This window comes from Myotis nattereri (assembly GCF_964212035.1).
Source record: "Myotis nattereri genome assembly, chromosome: 3".
Taxonomy (NCBI): Eukaryota; Metazoa; Chordata; class Mammalia; order Chiroptera; family Vespertilionidae; genus Myotis; species Myotis nattereri.
Genome location: NC_138077.1, coordinates 191,997,646 through 192,023,823, shown reverse-complemented (window position 1 = coordinate 192,023,823; position 26,178 = coordinate 191,997,646). Strand labels below are relative to the sequence as shown.

The 26,178-nt window shown below is 41.7% G+C and overlaps 1 protein-coding gene across 7 annotated transcripts; it reads right to left on the bottom strand.

Annotated features, from left to right (window-relative positions):
* Positions 1 to 22,485, bottom strand: MEAF6 (MYST/Esa1 associated factor 6). 7 transcript variants are annotated; one of them, XM_081086290.1, is made up of 9 exons: positions 22,318 to 22,432; positions 21,098 to 21,213; positions 17,147 to 17,234; positions 16,976 to 17,021; positions 16,731 to 16,763; positions 6,832 to 7,021; positions 3,040 to 3,069; positions 2,224 to 2,257; positions 1 to 1,703 (listed from the first exon to the last, which is right to left on the bottom strand). In XM_081086290.1, the coding sequence occupies exons 1-9, from the start codon at positions 22,405 to 22,407 to the stop codon at positions 1,695 to 1,697; spliced, it is 636 nt and encodes a 211-aa protein (XP_080942416.1). In that variant the 5' UTR covers positions 22,408 to 22,432; the 3' UTR covers positions 1 to 1,694. The 7 variants fall into 7 exon arrangements, 5 of the variants coding, with proteins under 5 accessions (XP_080942416.1, XP_080942417.1, XP_080942418.1 ...); XR_013995668.1 differs by lacking the exon at positions 3,040 to 3,069 and adding an exon at positions 2,877 to 2,934 and having other exon boundaries at positions 896 to 1,703; XM_081086291.1 differs by lacking the exon at positions 3,040 to 3,069.
* Between the last annotated feature and the right edge of the window lie 3,693 nt (positions 22,486 to 26,178).

Below are 26,178 nucleotides of genomic sequence, written 5' to 3'. Positions count from 1 at the left end.
TACTGGTTTCCACTGTTTTTAGTTTTTCTTTTTTTTTTTTAAAGGAACAATCTACATGTAAGAAACTATTTCCTTAAATACCCTGACATTAGAGTTCTGCTACCAAAGACATAGCCAAAGACATCTAAATAGCCACAGGGTCAAAAAAAAAAAAAAAAAAAAAAAAAGGAAAGAAAGGTTTATTGAGAACAAGAGTGAAAGCTTTTGTACATCCGACAAAGTAGAATTGTTCTGATAATCAGCATCACCCACATTCAGCTCTACCAATATGATCACAAATGGAACATATTTTTTCTAACAAAGATATAGGCATAAGTAACGGACTATGACTAAATACAGTCCAAGGGAAGGGGAGGCCCCCAAGTCTCATCCCTGCTTAGACTGATTCACAACACAGGATTTAAGTCGCATCATCCCGTCTAACACAGTGGTTCTTAACTGGCTTCCTATCAGAACCCAGGGACTCTCAGAAGAGAGATCCCCAACCCAGACTGTACCCTGGCCCAGAATCTCTGGGGTGAGACCCAGGCATGAGTATTTTTTTAAGCTTCCCAGGTGATTCCAATGTGCAGCCAAGGTAGATCACAACTGCTCCACGGGCAACAACGACCAGTAACGATGATCAGCAAGTTCCTGGGCTCATCACCCCCCTGAGAAGGGGGATCTGTTGGGCGATACTGGCTCTTGTTGATCCTATCTCTCACTCTGCTCAAGAACTCTGTGTGGTATCAGCTTTGAGTACAATTTTGAGCCTTTTCATACGCCTTAGTGATTTTCCAAGCACTATTTAATCAGGCAAATACCAGCAAAGAGAGAAAAGGTGGAAAAAGAAATTTCCATAAGGCATGATATGAATAAATAAGTGAAAAAAAATCTCAAGTTTAAAAGTAAAGCATGAGAAGTCAAATCCTGTGGATTTTTATTTATACAAAAAGAATAAAAATATTTTTAAAAGGACTGATTTAAACTTATGTTTTTCAGCTTTTCCTATTCCTTGAACATGAAACTACTCCCAACTCAGAAAGAGTTAAGATAAGTAATTATTAAATAAACACTCTTTAACTTTCCCCTGTGAAAAACCAAAGAGCCAAGTTCCCCATTTTGTTTATGGTAAACCAGGTCACTTTCAGTTTAAGAACATTGGCAACTCCGTGAAACAGATTATTAGATATGTCAGCCGGAAGGTATGAGCTGTACAAAGTCATTACAAAAAGCCCCAAAAGAAATAAGATGGTAAAAACAACAATAGAAAAATAATGAAACACAAACAAAATAAGAAAATGACAGGTATTTACAGCCTCCCATGAAATGTGATCAGTGCTCTACTTTCAGCGTAAAATAAAAGCACAGGCCATTTCTCAGTGGCTCTCACAGATGAAGCTGGTGCCGGCCAGGTTAGGGAGAAATATTCATTCCAAGAAGGGATTCAGTTAGCAACTTGCTGGGATTAGAACCAGGTCTTGGTCTTCCTGCAGTTCTGTTACTAAGAATGACACAAAGTAAATGATCCGATGTGGTCTTACAGAAATGACTTGTCACCACATTTCAGAACAAGCGACTCAGAGTCACAGGCACCAGGTCTGGGAAAGCAGAGGTGGATGGCCACGCACTCAGGCAAGGGATGTTTATCTTTGTGAGGCCGGAGGAGGGAAGCAGGGCTCTACAGCCTGGAAGCTGCTGCATTAATGCGTCTTCTAATAGTCCTAAAGAGGAAAAACAAAGGCCCAATTCATTCTCAGCAGAGCATTGGTTTGAACCTAAAAGAAAAAAATCTCCAACTCAGCTAGGTTATCGTTCAGAGGCAGCCAAAATTCTATTTCAAATGTAATGGACAATAATATTTCACCCCTGAAAATGACATGTCTTCTGAATCCACAAAGGGACTGAAAAACCAATTCTGTCCTAATTATTACACACCCTGAGCTCACCAGTCAGAAAAAAAAAAAGCTAATATTAACAATTCATTATTTAATCAATCAGTAAAAATGTGCGACTCCTCTCTCTCCAATATTAAAAAAAGTAAGTAACACCTAAAAGTTGAAGAGTATATATATATATATATATATATATATATATATATATATATATAGACACCCCAGATTTTTAAATTACAGTTGTGACCCCAGATTGGGGACACTCAAGCTCTGAGGACATTTTTCTAATCATTTTCCTAATAATCAACAACACTGCCAGCCTCTTTGAGATGGTCTGACTGATACTTACAGCTCGTGGTTTTTTGTTTAACTTCAGATCAATCCTGTATAAGAAAGATAAAGATATTTGCATTTCAATTTACAGAAAAAGAGTCCAAGAATCAGCTACTGCATAGGGCACAAGCTATAACAAAGACTATTTGGTTAAGTAAAATCCACATTCTTCATTAGGCTATGTCATATTTAGTTGTTTATCCAGATATTATTAAGCAAGTATTTTAAACATGAGCAGATACTCCTGCCACAAGGCAAACTTAGATGACTCAGAAAGAAATATATAGCAGTTATGAAAGCCATATAATTTTTAAATTATTCCAAAATTACACGTTAAAGAGACTGAATTAAGAGGGCATGCTCTATGTTACTGTGTTAGCTTTGTAACTCTATCACTGATAATCACGGAGACACATGTGATTAAGAATAGGAAAGAGACTAGCAGTTTGTATTTCCAGACATGAAACACAAAGGAAACTGAACAAATTTCAATTTTTAAATCTTTCCAAAGCAAAATATCAAGATCTTAAACTATTAATCTTCTTATGAAGCAAAGCCAGAAAATCAATTTAAATATGAATTAAAGTGAGTTATCTATTTTAAAAGCAATTAAAATGCATAAAAGTGAAGTTTACTTAATTTTGCTGAAGTTATTAAATAAAATGTTACCTCCATCACGTTTTTCTGTTTTTAAAAAAAACTTCCCAGCCTAACCTAATATACATACCTACAATTAAACAGATAAACTATGGGTTAGAAAGGTCTCAAAAAGGCATATTGGTCTCTACACACTAAACAACACAGCACAAATACTAATTCAAATCAAACTTACTCAAAGTCATAATCAAACATGCCAGACGGGCTGAGGGGCAGCATTTGAAAGGAAGAAAGCAATAGAAATTAATATACTAGTTGAATAAATTAGTTGATTAGCCACCCTAGCAAGATTTATAGAAACAAAATCAGCTTTAAGAACCTTAAGCCATAAAGTTGCAAACATGAAAGCACCAAAGATTTTGTGGTTGGGAGATTCCCTTCCCTCAATGGTTTTCATATCGGGAGAACAGACTATGAAAGAAAAAGTTATTTCATTAGAAAACTAGATAGATACCTGCAGGCCTTCTATTAGCTACCAGATTCAGAGTTAGAACTTGGAAAATATTTAATTGTAATGACAAGTATAATTAGGACATTAGAAGATATAGAAAAAGAAGGGATTAGTCATATAATGAAAGGTGCTTTGAAGACAATACTAACAACTCAGCAAAATACACTTGCACTAAAACAAAAGATAAAAACATCATACATTTTTTTAAAAGAAAACATTCTACAACTTTTAACTCAAGTTATATGTTCTGAACAAGTTATATGTTCTAAGCATGTCCAGGGAACATGGTACTCCTTTTCTACAGCATTCATTTTAGAAGCCAGGGGTCGAATGAAGGAACTTCAGTGATAGGTGAGTCTTGTTCCAGAAACTGCAGAGCCTGCATTGGTGATGGCAGTTAACTGTTTATGTCAGGGCTACAGTTATGGGACACCAAAGTCTGCAGCACCCCTATGAAAACAAAGAAAAGTTGACACCCACAGGCACCCAAGCCTCAGGGATCCGGATGGGAGTAGTATGAAGAGAAAGTAATCCGGGGCCATCACTGATAACCATGGTGTGGGCAGGCCTCCAAAGCAAACAAAATCCAGAGTATGACACCAACCCTGCTGGCTCCAACCTTTCAGACTATAGATAGGTGGTAAAACAATATGCAAAATGGCTATCTTTTCCTCCTAACCAATGTTTGCAAGAGTGAAGCTGGAAGAACGCTTAATGTCAATACCCCTTATGCAACAGTTTCACTCAAGACATTTGGGAAGGAGTATACAAAAAGTGTACAAACCAGGAACTATTAAAAATTTTCCTTCCAGCCTCATTTACTTTTATTCACAAAATAGACTGTACCTACTTAATGAAAACCTCACAAATCTAGAGGAATTCTCGAGTTTAGTATAGTAATAAAAACCTAAAAGAGCAGCTGTAAGTTATTATTTCAACTGTTTTCTTTAAATATACTGAAACTTATCATTTAGATAATTTATGAATATTAAATATTATTTGATAAATTTTCATATTCCTGGAGGACAAATTCAAAAGTTATTCCTTTTTTGCTAAAGTAACTTATTTATTTCCACTTTGCTTCACTCACCACTAAACAGTGCCCAGCACATAGCAGGTACTCAGACATTTGCTGAAATAATTTACTATTGACTTTATCTGAATACATGCGGTGTGTGGCAGGTTGGAGAAGAAACAAGTACTACACTGGGTGCAGACTTACAAATATGTACTAAGTGCTCCCTCCCGCCATCCCACTCTGTCAGACCCACTAAGAAAGACTGCAGTCAGAGGTGAGGGGTTTGGGCCACACATTTCCTGACTACAGACGGCAGGAATCTGAGAACCTTCACTGGCCACTGAGCTGCCAGTCAGGCACAGTCAATCTGTTTTCCCGAGAAAGAAGGTAAATAGCTCCACTCTGCTCCCTTGGGGCAGGCGAGTATCTAAGTCCAATGGAGAAGCCCAGCCAGATTAAACCAGGGAAATGGTCAAAGGATCCTGCTTTCCAAACAGAAAGCACTATTTGTGAACAATAACTAACATCAAAGATCTTTATAAATCCTAGTTATTTTTCTGGAAGGAGTTAGCTTCTAGGGCCAGGAGAAAAGGGTAGAAAGAAGTATAGTTCCTATGGAAATCTACTACAAACCTGCAAGAAGAAAATCAGATTCAAGTTCTAATTCCATTTTATCACCAGCTGATCATGCCACTGAGGGAAATGAAGTATTACCTGAAATAAACCATAGCTGTCTAGAGTGTCTATTGGTATCAGTAACAAACCTTCATGGAATTTTCCCCCGACTCTAGACACTGAAATTGGAAAAGTATTATTTCTTTAAAATGACACTGGAGTAAATTTTAGTAAAAGCAACAGAGAGTATAACATTTAATTTTTCTTTTTCTTTAATATATTTTATTGATTTTTTACAGAGAGGGAGGGAGAGGGATAGAGAGTTAGAAACATCGATGAGAGAGAAACATCGATCAGCTGCCTCCTGCACACCCCTACTGGGGGGATGCCCGCAACCAAGGACATGCCCTTGACCGGAATCGAACCTGGGACCCTTCAGTCCGCAGGCCGACGCTCTATCCACTGAGCCAAACCGGTCAGGGCTAATTTTTCTTGACACTTTAAAAAAATATTTTTAAGAGTATGGTTCTCTGCTACTATTTGTGATAAGCTAGGATGAGTCCTATCACAGTGATCAAACACGTAGCCTTACAAAAATGAAAAGATATGTAATTTTTGGTATTTCTTACTGCATTTATGAGATTGGCATGGTGATCTGTGGTTTGCAGAAAAATGCTAAGCTAACAGTCCTTAGTCTGTATTTGGAGGAAATACTTTTTCTGCAGTCTCAAAACCACCACCACATCGACAACAAAAACTCTAAAAAAAATGATGATTCCAAGGAGGCTTAAACCAGTTAGAGTTAATTTTATATTATCCCTGTGTGCCACATCCACAGAGCTAACAATGTAATGCCTGGGTGCATGAAGGAAAATCCTACAGGTTTGTAAAACAACCCAACCCAGAAGCAAACTGGAGGACAGGGAACCCCATCCACCCCTTGCATGCCTCCTTTCATCTCCTCAGCAAGCAGGCTCCCAAGAGAAGCAGGACAAAAGCCTGCCTGTAAAGAACTGGTTTCCATGCCTCCCATAGAAGGTCTTGAGGCTAGGGCAGGATTCCTCACTCTAGAAACTGTAACCTCTGTAAATGCAGCTGTATAATTTCCAATTACCTGAGTTAACAGGCCCGTATTATCATACAAACCCCACACAGAGTGAACACTAAATCCTCTCTGGTGATACCTGACCTCTCTGTCCACTGATGCCATTCCTATCTCATTACGCACTGCAAAAAAACACAGTGGACAAACGTTACCTGGGAGGCACTCTCATATCTTACAGACTTTATACTCTTCCTCTGATATCTGGAATCAGCATATTGCAGAGGTACATAAAAACAGAGAATCGCATGCAATAAAAAAAACTCATATTTAAAAAGAAAAAAGACACATCAGATTGGTTCCCTCCATTCACCAGGAAACAAGAGTAGGCAGGGATTGGGATTAAGAACAAAGGACTTTATCCTACTTTGCAGCTTCCCAACATGGACTAGCGGTATTTTTCAAATACTATTACACAGACTCTGTTTCTAGATCCCTTTTTTTCCACTTCTAAAAGGATTCCAAATTTGTTATATTAAACAAATATTTTATGGAACAAAATTATTCTACATTAGCAATGGTGAGAATGCTGTCCTCCTATGTGGTTATGCTAAATAAAGCCCACTAATTCCTCCCCTAGACAGAGAAAAATTCATTCTGTTTCATTTGTACCAATGGAACTTCTTCCCAACAACACAGAAGCACTAAACCAATCCTGAAGACTTTTCATTCTAGTAAAATCCCTTCACAACAATGGTCATGGAAGCTGTGGGCAGGTGGGGGCTGGTGGGGAGTGGGGACATATGAGGGTGGGAGGTGGGAGGTGGTCCCTACCACTGACCTGTGTCGGTTTTTATTCTTTCGTTTTTTATGGCTGCTGTGATGGCTCCCTGAGGAAGTGGAAGCAGCCTTCTGGGGTTTCACTCCCTGCACAGATCCGTCCAGATCCTCAGGGTCCTCCTGGGTGGGCTCATTTTCCTGATTGTGGAAGTCTGGAGAAGTATCGCTTTCCGTCCCACTTCCTGGTTCCCCTTGAGGGAAGAAACACAAATCCCCAGAAGCACCATCAGTACTCGGGCAATCTGTCCGTCAGTCAGGAAAGATTTTTTTGAGCACTAATATATAAAAAAGACTATATTCCTATACTCATTGATCATACCGTCTAACAAGAAGATATATGCAATCAAAGCTTCAAAGTTACCAGCATTCCTGACATGTAATCAGAAACTGTGTAACCAGAGGCAGATCTAAGGACAGCTGGGAGATGGGGGCACAGGCAGAGTAGCCTCACTGCATAAAGGTTCTGTAAACATAGAATATATTAATGGGATTAAGAAATATTCAAGGAGGTGACGAATGACCTTGGAAAAACTTCCTATAGCCAGCCCTGATTCCTTCCCTAAACCATCCAGAAATCCTGTCTTTCTGTCAAGAAAAGAGGCCCATGAGAAGAATCCCACTACCTAAATTACTCTGAGAAATCTTGAGTATTATTTTTTAAAATAGCAATAATACTCTTCAGCTGACACATTCCCAACTTTACATCCCTTCAATATATTATGCAAGATAAGTAATGATTTATATAAAATATTACATATATTTTGGTAAATGTATACTTTTTCCAAAAGGAACTTCTTGAAACTCTTAATAGAAAAGGATGGGCGGGCGAAGGTTTTCACTTTGCTCACTTTTGATGTCTTTGTATTACAAACTGCTGGGAAGAGATTTTACACTGAGTAGCACATGGACACAAGAAGTAAAAGAGATGGTTCCCAAAAGGCAAAAGAGAAACAGAACCAGATCTCAGAAATCATGAAATATTATTTTTGATCACTTCATGAAAGCAACCAGAAGAGGGAGCTCTAGAACTATAAAGCTAGAAAAAGTATATTGATCAATCTGGCCCTTCCACAGATCAGAAAAACAGATTTCATAGAAAACTTAGCAAAAGAACACCAAAACGTACCCAACCAAAAGTATGTGGTACTGGCATAAGAACAGACATACAGAAACCAGGGAAGAGAATTCAGAGGCCAGATACAAACCCTTAACATTTATGACCAACTGATTTTCAACAAGGGTATATTGACCAACCTGGCCCTTCTAAATTTGACAAGCAATTCAATTAAAAGACACTGATGAACAAAACGAACATTTATTCATTGTGGGCCAGATGCTCTGGGAGTATTGAGTAAATGGGTAAGTTGGTCATATTCTGTAAGGTAAGCACGCAAGTGCATACAAAACAGTGTAAATCAAAGCCCTACGAACGAAGAAGGTAACATGCCAGGCAGTAACCCATGCTCCAAAGTCCTGATATAGATATTAAGTATCATCAGTCAGAGAAGAAAGAGTGAATTCCTCAAGAAAAGCTTCACTGAAGGGGTAGACTTTAACTGGACCTTGAAAAAGGAGAAGCCAAAATAAGTTAAAAAAAAAAATAGCACAAGCAAAAGTGTAGAGATGAGAAAACACAAGGTATATTTGGGACAAATGAATCAAACAACGTCATTTCTACAGAGAGCTTGAGAAATGAGAGGTGAAATGGAGTGGCAGGTTAAGAGGACTCATATGTCAGACTAAGTAAAGGATTTCATTTTGGGGAGGCGCTGGTTAAGAGAACTGACTTGTAGTTTAACCTTTCTAAGCCTGTTTCCCCATTTGTAAAGTAAGAATTCTTTCTTTCATGTGTTCAGTATCTCCTATGGACAAGGCATTGGGCTAGACCCTGAGCTACCACAACGTTCCCTATTTTCAAGGAGAAGTTTTAAAGACAAAATGAGATAATGCAAGTACAGTGTTTACTTGGTGTCTAGAACACAGTAAGTGTTCAATCTCAGTATCTGTGAGATCTACAAACATGCAATAGGGTGGTGAAGACCTGGGGAGAGTGGAGGGGCTGGGGGGAAGAGATAAAGGGGGGGGAAATGGAAGATATCTGTAATACTATCAACAACAAAAAAATATTTTTTTTAAAAAAGAATCTCCAAACAGAGAAGTGACATCCAACAATGAATATTTATGAAGTTCTGTCTAAATCCATGTTTTAGGGTTATTAGGCTAGATGTAGTTTATAAGAGAAACTGGAACCAGGGAACTAAACACCATTAAAGTGAGCTCTGAACAGCATGTTCAGTGGTTAGAGCACCGGCCTGCCCACCAAAGATCTCGGGTTCAATTCCCAACCCTGATCTGATCAAAGGCCCATAGCTGGGTAGCAGGTTCGACCCCCCACCCTGAGTCAGGGTGGGTGCAGGAGGCAACCAATCGATGTGTCTCTCTCATACTGATGTTTCTCTTTTTCCTTCCTTACCTCCCTCCACCCCCCCTCCCTTCCACTCTCTCTAAATATCAATGGAAAAAACATCCTCACTCCTCAGTGAGGATAAAAATAAATAAATAAAATAAAAAGTAAGAATAATTTTCTTCATTGGCTCAGGGAAGCAGAAGAGGAATGATGACAAAAGGGCTGAGTGACAACATCTCAAAGTGCAGCAGTGAGTCAGTCAACCGCATGCTGCTGCCACCACAGAAACACACGTTAAGTTTGTTTCTTACATAAAATTAAGCAACTCATTTTTAGAGCACAGAACATCAGATTCTGATTAAGTTTAATAAATCTACAAATGAGACACTCTACTTATTAAAAGAAAGGAACAGGAGGAAACCAAGATGGCAGCATAGGTAAACACCAGAAATTGCTGCCTCGCACAACCACTTCAAAAATACAACTAATAGACAAAACAGACATCATCCGGAACCACAGGAAGGCTGGCTGAGTGGAAATTCTACAACTAGAAGGAAAGAGAAAAGCACACTGAGACTCAGAGGAGGTGCGGAAGTGCAGAGGTACAGAGGCGCACGTGGAAAGGGCTGGCAACTGAGGACATGGTTGTCTTTTTCAATCGGGAGGGAGTCTCAAGCTCCCAATTGCTCTGAACTCCAGTTCCGGGCAAGTCTCTGAGGACCCAGACTCATATGGGGAGAAACTGGACTGTCTGGCATCAGTCGGAACTCGAGGGCGGCTTTCTCTCAGAGGTGCTTGCAGCAATTACCAGGACACTGAGACCCTGGGCCTCTTAGGGTAGGACTGAGGATCAGCCATAGCTGTTTGCTCCACCCTGTTGATTCCCTGAAACTCCGCCCACTGAAGCTGTGCACAGACACTTTTGCATATGAATGCCCTGGCCCTTTGGAATCTGAAAATTACCTAACAAACTGCAGCTGGGTCAGAGAGACCCAGAACTTCCAAAAGAAGGCCCAGGGCCCACAGCAGCTTGCATTGCTTCACAGCTGGGCCTCATCTGGGCACCTCCAAACCCCGCAAAAAAGAAGAGGAATCTGCAGATCTCTCCATAGCTCCTGCTGTGTAGCCTCAGGCAGAGGCTAAATTAGCACCTCCTTAGATCCATGAGTCAGTGTACCCAGTGGTCAGAGTGGGATCATCCAGATTACAACTCTTCAGATCCATAGGGGACACACTCGGGGGCAGACTCAGTGAGCACCAAATCCCAATGAAGCAAGTCTTGCCCCAGAAGGGTGTCTCCAGCACAGAAGTTCTCCCACTGCAGACACAGCTAATTCTCACAGCCAGTTGGCTTGGAGGTCAATTCCTCCCAGTGATACCTACAACAATCAAGGCTTAATTACAACAAGACTGTGCACAAAGCCCACAAAGGGGTGCACCAAGAGTGTCCACCTCAGGTAATTGGGGAGGCTGAGCCACTGGGCCCTATAGGACACAGAACACAGAAAGCCACTCTATCAACACAGGGAAGCATAAAAAATGCAGAGACAAAGAAACAGGTCACAAATGACAGAAATGGAGGAAAGCAAACTACTGGATATAGAGTTCAAAACCACACTTATAAGGTTTTTCAAGAATTTTCTAGAAACCGCCGATAAATTTAATGAGACCCTAAGAAATCTAGTGAGACCCTCGAGGTTATGAACAAGGACCAACTAGAAATTAAGCATACACTGACTGAAATAAAGAATATTGTACAGACACCCAACAGCAGACCAGAGGATCACAAGAATCAAGTCAAAGATTTGAAATACGAAGAAGCAAAAAACACCCAATCAGAAAAGCAAAATGAAAAAAGAATCCAAAAATACGAAGATAGTGTAAGGAGCCTCTTACACAGCCTCTTGAAGCTGTCCCAACATCCGAATTATAGGGGTGCCAGAAGAAGAGAGAGAGCAAGATATTGAAAACCTATTTGAAGAAATAATGACAGAAAACTTCCCCTACCTAGTGAAAGAAAGAGACTTACAAGTCCAGGAAGCGCAGAGAACCCCAAACAAAAGGAATCCAAAGAGGACCACACCAAGACACGTCATAATTAAAATGCCAAGAACAAAAGACAAAGAGAGAATCTTAAAAGCAGCAAGAGAAAGAAATTCAGTTACCTACAAGGGAGTACCCATACGACTGTCAGCTGATTTCTCAACAGAAACTATGCAGGCCAGAAGGGAGTGGCAAGAAATATTCAAAGTGATGAATGCCAAGAACCTACAACCAAGATAACTTTATCCAGCAAAGCTATCATTCAGAACTGAAGGTCAGATAAAGAGCTTCACAGATAAGGAAAAGCTAAAGGACTTGATCACCACCAAACCAGTATTATACGAAATGCTGAAAGGGTATCCTTTAAGAAGAGGAAGAAAAAGAAAAAGGTAAAGATACAAATTATGAACAACAAATACACATCTATCAACAAGTGAATCTAAAAATCAAGTGAATAAATAATCTGATGAACAGAATGAACTGGTGATTATAATAGAATCAGGGGTATAGAAAGGGAATGGACTGACTATTCTTGGGGTGGGGAAGGGGTGTGGGGGATGCGGGAAGAGACTGGACAAAAATTGCGCACCTATGAATGAGGACAGTGGGTGGGGAGCAAGGGTGGGGTGGGAACTGGGTGGAGGGGAGTTATGGGGGGGAAAAAGAGGAACAAATGTAATAATCTGAACAATAAAGATTTAATAATTAAAAAATAAATAAATAAATAAAAATAAAAAGCTAAGCACTGCAAAAATAATAATAATAATAATAATAATAAATAAAAGAACGGAACAGCTAATAAATAGTGTCAAGGCAATAACTTCTGAGCAGCACAAACAGCTAAAGGAGGAAAGGAAGGGACCAGGAACAAAGCTTCCTGCAGGCGTATACTTACCCACAGGGCAAAGTCAATGCTGAGGAGAGATCTGGCTATTGAAAGCTCCAGAAGAGTCAAAGAAAAAAACAGTAGAGACTGTGCTGATCCTTTATTTTTACTTTTTTATTAAGTATTTTATTTTATTTTTATTACTTTTATTTTTGTTAATCCTCACCTGAGGATATTTTTGCATTGACTTTTAGAAAGAATGGAATGGAGGGGGAGAGACCCAAAGAAACATCAATGTGAGAGAGACACATTGATTGGTTGCCTTCCACACATACACACACACACACACACACACATGCCCTGATCAGGGCTGGGGGTCTAGCCTGCAACTGAGGTACATGCCCTTAATCAAAACCAAATCCAATACCCTTCAGTCCCCAGGCTGATGCTCTATCCACCAAGCCAAACAGGCCAGGGCTGTGCAGACCCTTTAAAGGAAACTGGATAAAACCTACCTGTTTTGTTTTTCTCTTATTCTTTCAAAAATATATATACTATGATTCACTAATCTGCATAAAACTCCCCTTTAGGGACGATGCTAACCCACTGTATTATTCTACTTTGAGCACATCTGAAGCCAAAGGAAGCAGAAAGCAATACATTTCTGAGGAAATTTTCCAAAACGGTTTGAAAATAAAATACCAAAAGTGTAAAAGTCACCCAGCCAGCATAGCTCAGTGGTTGAGATTCAACCTATGAACCAGGAGGTCACGGTTCGATTCCCAGTCTGGGCACATGCCCAGGTTGCCGGTTCGATCCCCAGTGTGGGGTGTGCAGGAGGCAGCCGATAAATTATTCTCTCTCATCACTGGTGTTTCTCTCTCTCTCTCCCTTCCTCTCTAAAATCAATAAGAAATATATATTTTTTTAAAAGTGTAAAACTCTAAAATCTTTGAGATCTAAGGATATATGCAACTTAGAATTCTAAAAGAATGTTCATTTCACTGCCACTAAAGATCAAAAACTGAGACATCATTCCACAAGGTTTGTTATATAGAAATTTTGAGATAGTGTAGAGATTTTCTACAAAGGAAAATATATAGAGGCAACATAGACCACTCCTTCCTCTCGTGGAATTAAAGCTTAGTTTGAATCACTTGAGTCACTTAGGCACACTCAAGCCTTGAACTTGGTCTAAAGAGGTCTGAGCACCTAACAGAAGCAAACATTCAGTCTTCTCTGGAAGACAGCGTCTTTATCCTTGCCCTCAAATTATTCTATGAATATTTTCTTTTAAAATACGTTTTTATTGATTTTAGAGAGAGAAGAAGGGAGAGGGAGAGAGACAGAAACATTGATGAGAGAGAAACATTGATGGACTACCTCCTTCATGCCCCCCACTGGGGATCGAGCTTGAAACCTGGGCTGTGCCCCGACCAGAAATTGAACCTGAGACCTTTGGTACATGCGATGATGCCCAACCAACTGAGCAACATTGACCAGGGTCTATAAAAACTTTTTTTCTTTTCAATCCTCACCCGAGGATATTTTTCCATTCATTTTTATAGAGAGTGGAAGAGAGAGGAAAAGACAGAAAGAAATACTGATGTGAGAGAAGCACATTGGTTGCCTCCTGCACATGCCACAACCAGTGCCCGGACTGGGGAGAAGCCTGCAACCAAGGTACATGCCTTGACCGGAATCGAAACAGGCACCCTTAGGTCTGCAGGCCAATGCTCTATCCACTGAGCCAAACCGGCTAGAGCGATGAATACTTTTAATAATAATGAATACACAAAGATAACCAAGCACACAGAGAAATTAGGTTTCATGGGTAATGACTAGTAGAAATAAACAAAAATAGGTCATTAAGGATTTCAGAAACTGAAGTTAAATACAGACTGCAGAATAACTACACGTACTACACTTTAGCATAAAACACACATTTGAAAATAAATGCAAAGAAAGCTATTGGAAAATTACATACCAGATTTTTAAAATAATTAAGTAGAATTTATGGAAATAAAATTGTATTAAGATTTAAAATCAAGGGAACAGCAAATCAGATTTAATTGAAAAGAGAATTAGAAATGGGTAGGTCAGAAAAAAATTATCATACTGCAGCACAGAGACAAAAAGATATAAGGTACAGAAGAGATAATAAAAGACATGAAGGTTAAAATGACAAGGGTTAATATACATTTAACTACAGTACCAGAAGAAGAGAGAAAGCATGAAACAAATAGAGTATCTGAAAAGATAACAGCTGGGAATGTTCCAGGACTGATAAAAATACCAAACACAGTTTCAGCAAGTCCAGTGAAACCCAAGCCAGATAAATAGAAAAAAATTCATACTTAGACACATTGCAGTTAACTATAGAAAATCAAGACAAAAATAAAATCTTACAAATAGCAGTGGGAAGTGGTAATGGTGGAGGTGGTGAGATAAAATGCAATAGAATTACTTTAAAAGGGCTCTGACCATTTAAATTAATGAACTCCAGTATTTGTGTAATTCTCTGCTTTATTAAAAAAAAAATCCCAGGCAGCTTGCCAAGATTCATATAATGTAATCCAATAAAATAAATTTAAAATGAGATAAGCAAAAAAAAAAAAAAAAAAAAAAAAAAAAAAAAAAAATGAGATAAGCAAAGAAGAATAGAAGAGGAAAGTAAGCTGGATGCAGTACTAAGATTCAGTCCCCAAATGCATGCTATAAATCCCTATCTGCTTTCTAAAGGGACACCACAAATTTGGCTTTAAGCATTTTAGCTCCGATACAAAGAGAGAAACAGTCAATTACAGGATTTTCAGTAAAAAACAACAAGGCCCTCAGGGAAAACAACTATTTCTAAAAAAAGGATAATTAGAATGATGATTAACAGCATTTGCCACATCCTCTTAGAATAAAGAGAGACACATTTTACAAGACCAAATGCAACTTCATAGGGAAAACCAAGGAATACCAATATGGAGGCTCAATCTAGGAGGAAGATCTTAGGGGAATGGATGGTCTGCATATGCGTCAGAAAAGCTTTCATACATAAGCACATTCTCAGGTAAGCTTCTGAAAGGAGTGGCTTTAAGAGTCTTCCTGACTAGTACCGAGGTGTAGGTGCTCTGTATGAGTAATTAGGTGCAGAGCATATGCTAAACTACCCACTAAGCACGGGGCAGGGTGAAAGGCTCTTATGAAACCTGAGGAGTCAGACATCATTGCATCTGCACTTGTAAGAGTGAGATCCACAAAGTTCCTTCACCAGCCTCATTACTCTACAAAGCAGGTGAAATGGCTCTACATTCTCCAAGTGGCATTAATTGAAAAGAAACAAGATTTACCGGGCCTGCGTGGCTCACTGGCATATGCCCTGACCGGGAATTGAACCATGACTTATGAACCAGGAGATGGCGGTTCGATTCTTGGTCAGGGCATGTGGCAGGGTTGTAGGCCGAATCCCCAGTGGGGGCAGTGCAGGAGGAAACCGATCAATGATTCTCTGATCACTGATGTTCCAATCTCTCTCTCCCTCTCTCTTCCCCTCTGAAAGTAACAAAAATATTTTTTTTAAAAAAGGAAACAAGATTTATCTGACAGTCATAGCAAAAGAAAAAAAAATTGGCACAATTAATTAGGTTGGCAAAAATCAGTAAAGATGCCTACAAATTTTTGAATGATGAAGAACAGAAATACTATAACAAAAATTGGGCAGACACGTTTTGAAGGAAATAGAATGGCTCAGTTTTAGACAAAATCTTTGGGCTTGAATATCTGAATGGAAATGTACAGAAGACATTTTCTAGAAGTTTCTAGAAATGTATCACTAAAGGGGTTAAGGATAGAGTTAAAAATTTAGAAATCTGTACACAGAGATAAAACTGAAGTCACTGAGTAGTTCTAATTCCCAAGCCACCAAAATCTCTTCTCCTCAAACCACTGCCCCAATGCAAACAAAAGAACTGGATCCCACAAGATATGCCAAAGCCACGATACAAAAAGTAGGTTGTATTTCAAAGTGAGCCAGTGCACAGGGAGAACATTCAATACAGCTACACAGAGTCTGACTCAGAAAGATAAATGTACAGGTATATATGCCATCACTAGAAATTAGAACAGAACTGCACTATATGGCTCATTACAGAGAATGCCACAATTGCTCTATTCTCCATTTTATTTATTTATTTATTCATTCATTCATTCATTTATTTATTTATTTTTGTTAGCCCTCACCCCAGGATTTTTTTTTCATTGATTTTTAAAGAGACTGGAAGGGAGGGGGGGGGGGGGAGAGAGAAACATCAATATCACACTGATTGGTTGCCTCCCACATGTGCCCCAACCAGGGCCAGGGATCGAGCCTGCAACCAGTATGTGCCCTTGACCAAAATCAAACCCGGGACCCTTCGGTCCGCAGGCCAATGCTCTATCCACTAAACAAAATCAACTCGGGCTCCATTTTATATTTAAGAACACAAAGGTACATTCTGTTTGAAAGATCAAATTTCTTAAAAAGTATTAATTTGGGTACATGGGGATTTATTAGATATGTCTGAAATTTTCCATGATAAGAGCTTTTTTAAACTTATAAAAAATTTCCTAAGACTTATCAGGAGTGAAGACATACCTTTCTGTCTTTGAGCAGCTAACATCAACCTTCCTGTGATACAAGAGGCAGGAAGGAAGGACATGGTCATTTCTTTCTCATAAGAAAGACAAGATTAAAGATACACAAGAGGTTATTAACTTCTAGAAAGAAGACACAAGAGTGTCAGAGATGCAATCTTCAGATACACCGCTGGATAGGTGTTAAAGACAGGAACTATAGTAGCTTTAAAATAAACTAATAAAAAAGTAGAAAAATAAACTTACTCTTTTCAATGAGCTGGTCCTGAACTCCTGCCAATGCACTTACTGCCTAAAAGAAAGAAACACTAGTTACAAGAAAAATTATCACAGACTTCAGGAGAGCACTCACAGACAGAAGGGAAAAAGGAGGTTTTCCTCAATAATGGGCCACATTAAGACCCCCATCTCACTTACAGCTGCTGACGTAACTGAAGATTTACTGAAGAGCCGCTCAGCTTCCTTAAACTTCCGGTTCCTTCGATCGTTTTTGCTATTGGAGTTTCTAAAACACACACAAGGATTCATCATGAGCACCAAGCTTTGTCTATGGCTCAAGCTGAGGATGTCCCAGGGAAAATATAATGAACTTCTTTGTTTTTATGTTTATTCTATTTTTTATTTTTGTTAATTGTCACCCGAGGATATTGTTCCATTGATTTTTTTTTTCTTTTTAGAGAGTGGAAGAGAGGGAGAGAGACAAAGAGAGAGAAACATCGATATGAGAGAGACACACCAATTGGTTGCCTCCCACACTCACCTGAGGCATGTGCCCTTGATCAGAATTGAACCCAGGACCCTCCAGTCCACAGGCCACTATCCACTGAGCCAAACTGGCCAGGGATCCTTTTTTTTTTATTACTTCCACCCCACTTGGATTGACCAAAACAACCTTTATGCCGAATGACTATGTAGACAGACAACAATGTTTTCCAATGTATGGAATGTGTGTTCCACAGTGGTACATGACACTGTTAGTTGGTTCATAATCATTTTCATTTTAATCTGTATATATTTTAATGATTTTAAAAACAACTAGAATAGACTAGTGATATGAAGTGTCTGTTAAATAAACTTAAATCTTAAAATTTTAAAGAAAAAAAAACAGGATTCCTTGGAAAAATGGTCTAGGACAGCAGTTCTCAACCTGTGGGTCACGATCCCTTCGGGGGTCGAACGACTCTTTCACAGGGGTCACCTAAGACCATCAGAAAACACATATATAATTACATATTGTTTTGTGATTAATCACTATGCTTTATGTTCAATTTGTAACAATGAAACTGGGGGTCACCACAACATGAGGAACTATATTAAAAGGTCGCGGCATTAGGAAGGTTGAGAACCACTGGTCGAGGACAAGAAAAGGAAAAGGTGACAGACAGAAACAAGGTACTCAAACTAACAGGATCATGTCAAAAGGACAAAGGAAATCAGCTTAAGGAGGCTCCTTCTGGCCATGTTTGGGATAAACTAAGCATCAAAAAGAACGATGGGAGCTCTGGCCCTGGCCGGTGGCTCAGTTGGTTGAAGCATCATCTCATACACCAACAGGTTGTGGTTCGATTTCTGGTCAGAACACACACCTACGTTGCAAGTTTGATCTCCAGTTTGGGTGCATACAGGAGGCAAATGATTGATGTTTCTCTTTCACATCAATGTTTCTCTCTCTCTCTCTCTCTCTCTCTCCCTTCCTCTCTCTAAAATCAATAAATATAACCTCAGCTGAGGATTAAAAAAAAAAAATGATGGATGTGTTGGCTTTGTGAAAAATCACTGAGCTATGTATTTATGATTTGTACATTTCTCTGTATATGTTTCAATAAATTATTTTATACTAAAAAATAAACCTCTGTAATAAAAAAGTGACAGGGCTAGATCCCAACATTAATTTTTTAAATAAATATTTGTTATCTTTTTTAAAAATATATTTTTATTGATTTCAGAGAAGAAGGGAGAGATAGAAACATCAATGATGAAAGAGAATCGTTGATAGGCTCCCCCCTGCACGCCCCCCACTGGGGATCTAGCCAGCAACCAGAATATGTGCCCTGACCAGGGATCAAACCTTGACCTCCTGGTCCATAGGTCAACACTCAACCACTGAGCCACACCAGCCGGGACCAACAGTAATTTTTAAAAAAATCCATAAGTCTATAGTGATACAAAAGAGACAGAGATAAAAAGGATGAAAGGGAATGAAGATAGCCTGGCTGGTGTTACTCAGTGGTTAAGCATTGACCTATGAACCAGGAGGTCACAGTTCGATTCCTGGTCAGGGCACATGCCTAGGTTATGGGCTCAATTCCCAGTGTGGGGTATGCATGAGGCAGCCAATCAATGATTCTCTCTCACCATTGATGCTTCTATCTCTCTCTCCTCCCTTCCTCTCTGAAATCAATAAAAACCTATTTTAAAAAAAGGGAATGAAGATAAAAAGGGAAGGTTCTTCTTTCAGAATACCAGTAATAAATGTAAAAGCAATAGTAAAATTAGAATCACCATTTTGTAACCTCCATATAATAACTGGTTCAGACAGGAATAATGTAGACTAAAACAACTGAATAAAAATGAGGGGGTGCAGTATATTACTACTATCTAAAAGCATGAACTCCAAATTTACATGGTTAATTACAAAGAGAAGAAAAACTTTACAATGGAGAAATCACATGGTCAAATTTATCATACCAATAATGGGACAATCTGACATTATATGCCTCCTGATGAAATAAAGGTGAACAACAAGAGGTACACAAATCACTAATGCAACATTTCTGCAAAAAATGTGTAACGGATCTCTCATGAGGTGGCAAAAGAAAAATCTGGAATTGGGACATTCTACAAGACAATGTCATACACAACTTCACCACCAAAAAGGGTGGGAAGCTCTCCTAAATTATGAGACTAAAGGGACATCATAGCCAAACGCAATGGAAAACTCGGACTGGATCAAATAAGGTAGCAAAACATGTTGAGGACAATTAGGGAAATTTGAATAAAAACCATATATTAGATGATATTATCAATGTAGTGCTAATTCTCTCGGCATAATTGTGGCTAGGTAAAAAAATGTTCTTATTTTTAGGAGCTAACTGCTGACATATTTAGGGATAATGTGTCATGATATCTGCTTCTAACTTTAAAAAAAATATATATATATATATATATATATATATATATATATATTTTAAACCTATTTCTATTGATTTCAGAAAGGAAGGGAGAGGGAGAAATAGATAGAAACATCAATGATGAGAGAGAATCATTGATTGGCTGTCTCCTGCAAGTCCCCAACCGGGGATCGAACCTGAAACCTCGATACATGCCCTGATCAGGAATCAACTGAGCACCTTGTTGTTATTAATCCCTCACTCAAGGATATTTTTTCCATTGATTTTTTAGAGACAGAGGAAGGGAGGGAAAAGAAAGGGGGGGGGGAGAGAGAGAGAGGGGGGGGGGGAGAGAGAGAGAGAGAGAGATATCAATGTGAGAGAGACACATAGATTGGTTGCTTCACACATGTGCCTGACTGGGACGGGGTCTGAACCTGCAACCCAGGTACGCGCCTTTGAACAGGAATTGAACCCTCAACTCTTCAGTGGGCAGGCTGACACTCTAACTACTGAGCAACATTGGCCAGGACTCGTACCCAGGGCTCAAACCTGGCACCTTTTGATATGCTCCAACCAACTAAGCCATATAGGCCAGTGAGGGCTCTTTCAATTTTTCTGAATATTTAAAAAATTTCAAAGTTTAGAAAGTTTTTGAGAATACTATTACTAAATAAATCATGGTACAGTTGGTACATATGTCTAGAGGGTGGGACTCATGACTGATTAAAACGTAGAAAACGCCCTGACCGGTTTGGCTCAGTGGATAGAGCATCGGCCTGCAGACTCGGGGGTCCCAGATTCGATCCCAGTCAAGGGCATGTGCCTGGGTTGCGGGCACATCCCTGGCAGGGAGTGTGCAGGAGGCAGCTGATCGATATTTCTCTCCCATCGATGTTTCTAACTCTCTGCTGTCCCTCTCCCTTCCTCTCTATAAAAAAATCAATAAAATATATATTTTCTAAAAAAACGTAGAAAACACTAACAGAATGCTGCTGTGTAAGGTATTACATGCTGTGTTTCATTTAAGCCTCACACACCCTGTGCCACAGGCAGTACTCCCCTATTAGACAGACATAGGATTTGTTTAGGATTACTCAGTGAGGCTGAACCAGAACCCCAGTTCAAGCCCAAACCCCTTTCCACACTACCACGTATTACATCCCCTGCCGACAAAGCTGCCACCAAAAATGTACACAGTCTTCAAAGCCAGTATTAGTAGGTCACCATACAAACACCACCGGCTTCTGACACTCACTTCTGGTTGGTCAGATACCTATCCCAGCCACGAATGATATTGCCATACATCTGGGTGTCTTCTAGGTAGCTTCCTTCAAAAGCATAGATCTGTCTCTCCAAGTTTGCCAGCGTTTCCTGCGAGGTGAAAAACAAGAGAATGGATAATGGCTTGTAAGTGCAAAATTAGGTCTGACACACTGGAATCTTGCTATTCGATTTATAAACTCGAGCACAAACACTCTAACCCACCCCTGCGGAGAGATGGATGGCACGGGGAGGAGCAGGCGGACTGAGACAGCCTAGAACTGTCCTCTCGGATCCCTGTGCGACAGAAGGAAGCAGAGCCTGTCCCGTGAAAACTGTATGCACATGCGACATTCTGGATCTACTGCCCAGGGTTCACGGAGACCCCACTGTGAAACAGCCCGGCCCGTGCAGACGCCGCTCCTCGCATTAAAGGCGCTGCCGGCGGGAGGGGAGGGTGAGCGGCCTCCAGCGCCAGCAACCCGCTCCCCTCCCCGCAGAGGCCGCCAGCACAGGCTAGCCAGTTGCCATGGAAACCTGGGAGGACAGCTTCAGGTGAGACCGGCCTCACAGGTGCCCCGGCCAGGACTCGGGGGTAGGACAGGTAGGATTTAGCCGCCAGGGTGCACGGGACGCTGGGTGCACCGAACAATTCCTCGTCCCCAGGCGGAGTCCGCTCCCCTCGCCCGACACCTTCCAGGCGTTCCCACACCCGTCGCATCCCTGCCCATCAGCAATGCCATTCAATGGGTCCGCAGGTGCCCAGGGGGACACCCGTCCCTCCACCCTCCGAAGGCCAGGCTGGGTGACCGCGTCCCCCCACCGCCGCCGCCTCCTACCCCACCCTGCCAAACCCACCAGCAAGCCCGGACCAATCTGCTCAGCCTGCCGGCACGCCCGCCCTCGCCGCCCGCCAAGGCGCACGGGCACCCGCCTCTCCCGGTTCCCACACACCAGCCCCCGGCGCCCCGCGCCATCCTTCCTCCAGGCCCCCGCCGCCCCCCGGCTCCGCGCCCCCGCCTCTGGCCCCGCTCCCTCACAGCCGGGAAGCCCAGGCGCCGGCGGGCCGCGAAGGCGCAGCCCTGCCTCAGGCCGCCGGCTCCGGACCGCCGCGCAGCGCCCGCGAACTAACGGCCTGGCGCGGCGGGGCTGGCGCCTGGAGGCGGGGGCCGGCGCGGGGTCCCCACTCGGGCTCCCCGGGTGGTAGCCCCTCACCGCCAGCTCCTGCTTCCGCTTCACGAGCTCCGCCAGCTCCCGCCGGGTGTCCGGGATCTGCGGTGGCGCTGCCTTGTTGTGCATCGCCATGTTGGGCCGAGGCGGGCAGCGGCGGCGCCGGGCTGGGGGCGGTCCCTGCACGCCGCCGCCAGGGGGCGCCCCGCGCCGCACTGCGCCTGCGCGCGCGGTTTCCGGAGCCGCGCGCGCCCAGTCTGGGGACCCGGCGGTGGGGCTGCCTGGTCTGGGTACAGGCAACTCCGCCCCTGGTGGACGGTTTACCTTCACAGGCACCGCAAACAGCGAGAGGACACACTCCGAAGCCTTCGTATCCTCACCCTCCTTCACACCTTAATCCTGCACCCTGGCCGGCCTCCGGGGGAGCTCGCAAATCCATTTGTTTTTGTGGGCCACCTCCCGCCCTATCGTTAGCTATATTATTCCAACAGACTTGTTTCCACACTTAGCCGCATTTAGTCCATGGTCCACAGCGATGCCAGGATCATTTGATTTGGGGAAACAAATGTCGTGTCATGCCCCTGGCTTCCCATCGTCCTTTATAGAGACAAATACTAAGAAATGTATGTATAGTTTTTCAAAAGAGCCAGAAGTACCTTGTGCAAAATCCTACCTCTACCACTGACACCTGTGCCACCTTGGGCAAGTAGCCGAATTTCACTTGTCTCAACTTCCTCATCTGTAAAACGGAGGTGGTAAATCATACAATTGCTGTGAGGAGTAAATCACTTCATGTCTGCCCCGGCTTGGCAAGTACTATAATAACACTACCTAAGTGTTAGCTTTTAACATTAAGTCCAGTCTCCTTAACTTTGCCCCTGCTTACTTCTCCAGCCTCAGCTCTCTCCACTTTCCAGGGTTCTGCAAATTTCACTATCATGAATCTAGGTAGGATATTTTCCTTCCCCCCACCCCTGCCCCTCCCCTCCCTCCTTTCCTTCCTTCCCTCCCTCCTTTCCTGCCTTCCCTCCTCCCTCCCTCCTTTCCTTCCTTTTCTTCCTCCCTCCCTCCCTCCGTCCCTCCCTTCCTTACTTCCTTCCTCCCTCCCTCTCTCCCTCCCTTCCATTGTTACTGGAAAGGGGACCTGGCCCTGTGCGGGTCTGCCTAGGGCCAGCAGTAGTGTGTGTGATTCTTGACTTTGTGCAGGAAAGATTTCACAATGAGTTCAGGTGATTTTTAGACTACAGGGTCTTTTATTGTGTGCTTTTTTAAAAAAAGAAAATTGTATCATTTGGGGAAAATTTGGAAATAACTGGAGGGGAATTAAAAAGTCCCTCCAGCCGAAACCGGTTTCGCTCAGTGGATAGAGCGTCGGCCTGCGGACTGAAAGGTCCCAGGTTCGATTCCAGTCAAGGGCATGTACCTGGGTTGCGGGCATATCCCCAGTGGGAGATGTGCAGGAGGCAGCTGATCGATGTTTCTCTCTCATCGATGTTTCTAACTATCTCTCTCCCTTCCTCTCTGTAAAAAATCAATAAAATATATTAAAAAAAAAAAAAAGTCCCTCCAAGGAGTAATTTCACCTATTTCTGTCAGATACCTGAAGGCACTAATAGTACAAGGTCATCTTAAATGGAGTTCAAGGCTTGACGTTTCCTGAGCTCCCAGGCTACAAATACCTGGGAGGATTCTATTTCTGATGCACTCTTTTATTCTGAAAATTACAGCCCTTTGGCATGCCAGCTTTTCATAGGAAACATCTACTATGCTACCCATTGTATGTGGGTTTTGACTAATATCTCATGCAACCTAGAGTAAGGTCTGATTTGCTAGTATCAAATATGGTTTGCCTTTAGATCAAATGTGGTTTCAAAAATAACTTAGTCCCTCATTATCAGAATCCAGAAGTCACACTCACCCTCTTCTCCCTAACTGAACTTTGTGCTTCCAAAGCCCCATTAATTTACCGCCTCGGGTATTTCCTAGTGCCAGTCTCCCCCTAGAAATATGTATTCCTTTCTTTTCGCATCCCCACTGGCCTCTTTTGAGTAACTGCTCATTCTTCTGACGACTGAGGCTTTGTTGAATACTATTTCTCAGAGCTTCCGTAACTCCCAGTGCTGCTTCTATCTAGCACTGTGTGTAGCTCCTGCTTATATTGTTCTGCGAGGGCCAGACCTTATACATATCATAACTATAAACGCAATATAGCCCTAGTCCGTTTGGCTCAGTGATTACAGCATCGGTCCAGGGACTTAAGGGTCTTGGGTTCAATTCTGGTCAAGGGCACGTACCTCAGTTGCAGGCTTGATTTTGGGAGGTGACCAATCAATGTGTCTCTCTCACACCAATGTTTCTCTCTCTCTTTTTTTAAAAAATATTTTTATTGATATCAGAGAGGAAGGGGGGGGGAGAGAGAGAGAGAAAAAAACATCAATGATGAGAGAGAATCATTGATCAGCTGCCTCCTGCACACCCCCTATAGGGGATTGAGCTGGAAACCTGGGCATGTGCCCTGACTGGGAATCGAACCTTGATTTCCTGGTTCATAGGTCGATGCTCACCACTGAACCACACTGGCTGGGCCACTCTCTTAAAAAAAAAAAGGGGGGGTGGGGTGTAATATATCATCGTAGTTAAGAATGTGGCATCTGCAACCAGAGTGACTAGGTCTGAATCCATCCTACCTACCACTGTGAAGGTAACCTTTCTCTTCCCGTTTTCCAATCTGCAAAGTGGAACAATGGAAGAAGCCTGCCTCACAGGATTATGAAGAAATGAGTTAAAGTATGTGTTAGTGTCCATGTAAATGCTTAGAACTGTGCTCATGCATAGAAAGTGCTCCAAGTGTTGGCCAGTTTTGTTATTGAGGTCTGAGTTCATAGCACTTCTTAGGCACCCAATTATTGAATATTTGTCTATTTTTATTAATCAACATGATTTCCAAGCAGCTCTGCCTATGACTTGGTGGAGTGAGGATTTGCCTGAGCCACTCTTCCCCTGAAAATCCCACCCACTGTGATTCCCTTGAGCCCTCTATGAAGAGGACAGCCTATTTCTCTCAGGTCTCCCCACTAAGTTCTGCTAGGGAGGTAAAAAGCCAGGGTCCAGAGGAAAGACCACTGAACCTGGACTGAGGTTCCCAGCTCTACAACTTGCTGTGGGCCTTCAGCTAAACAGCTAAATTTTATAGGATCCTTTCCACATCCTCACCCGTCCTGCCGTCCCCTGGACTGCTTGGTGTAAAACAATGCCCCTCCTCCACGACTGGTTCAAAATTCACTTCGTCTCCAAGACATACCTTACATGCCATCTCTTGCCCACGGTGCAGCCCGCCTCCATATTATTGCTCCCTGCTTGTAACTCACAGTTGTAAACCAAGTGCTAGCATAGCAAGCTTATGCAACTATTGCTTTAGTGAATTAAACTTTAGAATACATGTGAACAAATCAACTGCCACATAAAATTGTTGACCATTTAATAAATATACTGGAAACCACCCAAGAGGCTGAAGGAAGCTTTCAGTTCCAAAGCTTTAACTTAAATCAAGTAGCCCTTTCAGTTCATATAAACTCATGTCCAGGACCACGGTGGGCTCACAGGTGGGCACTGCCGGCATGGTGAGTGTGTCACCCTGTGATGAACGTCGTATCTTCTTTCTTCACATCCACAACTTTCCCCAAAGGGAAAGATGTTAAAAAATATTACCATTTGGGCAACATACTAAATGATAACTCAAAATATGTAAGTTCTAAGCCTTTTGAAGCCAAGCCATGTTGTATACTAATATACTCAATACAGTAACATAATTTTAAAAATTGTTCAGTTATCTGAGTTGATAGCTTTATCACCAGGATACAATAAAAGTATTTTAAAGTTACCAGCTACACCCGGCTGGCATGGCTC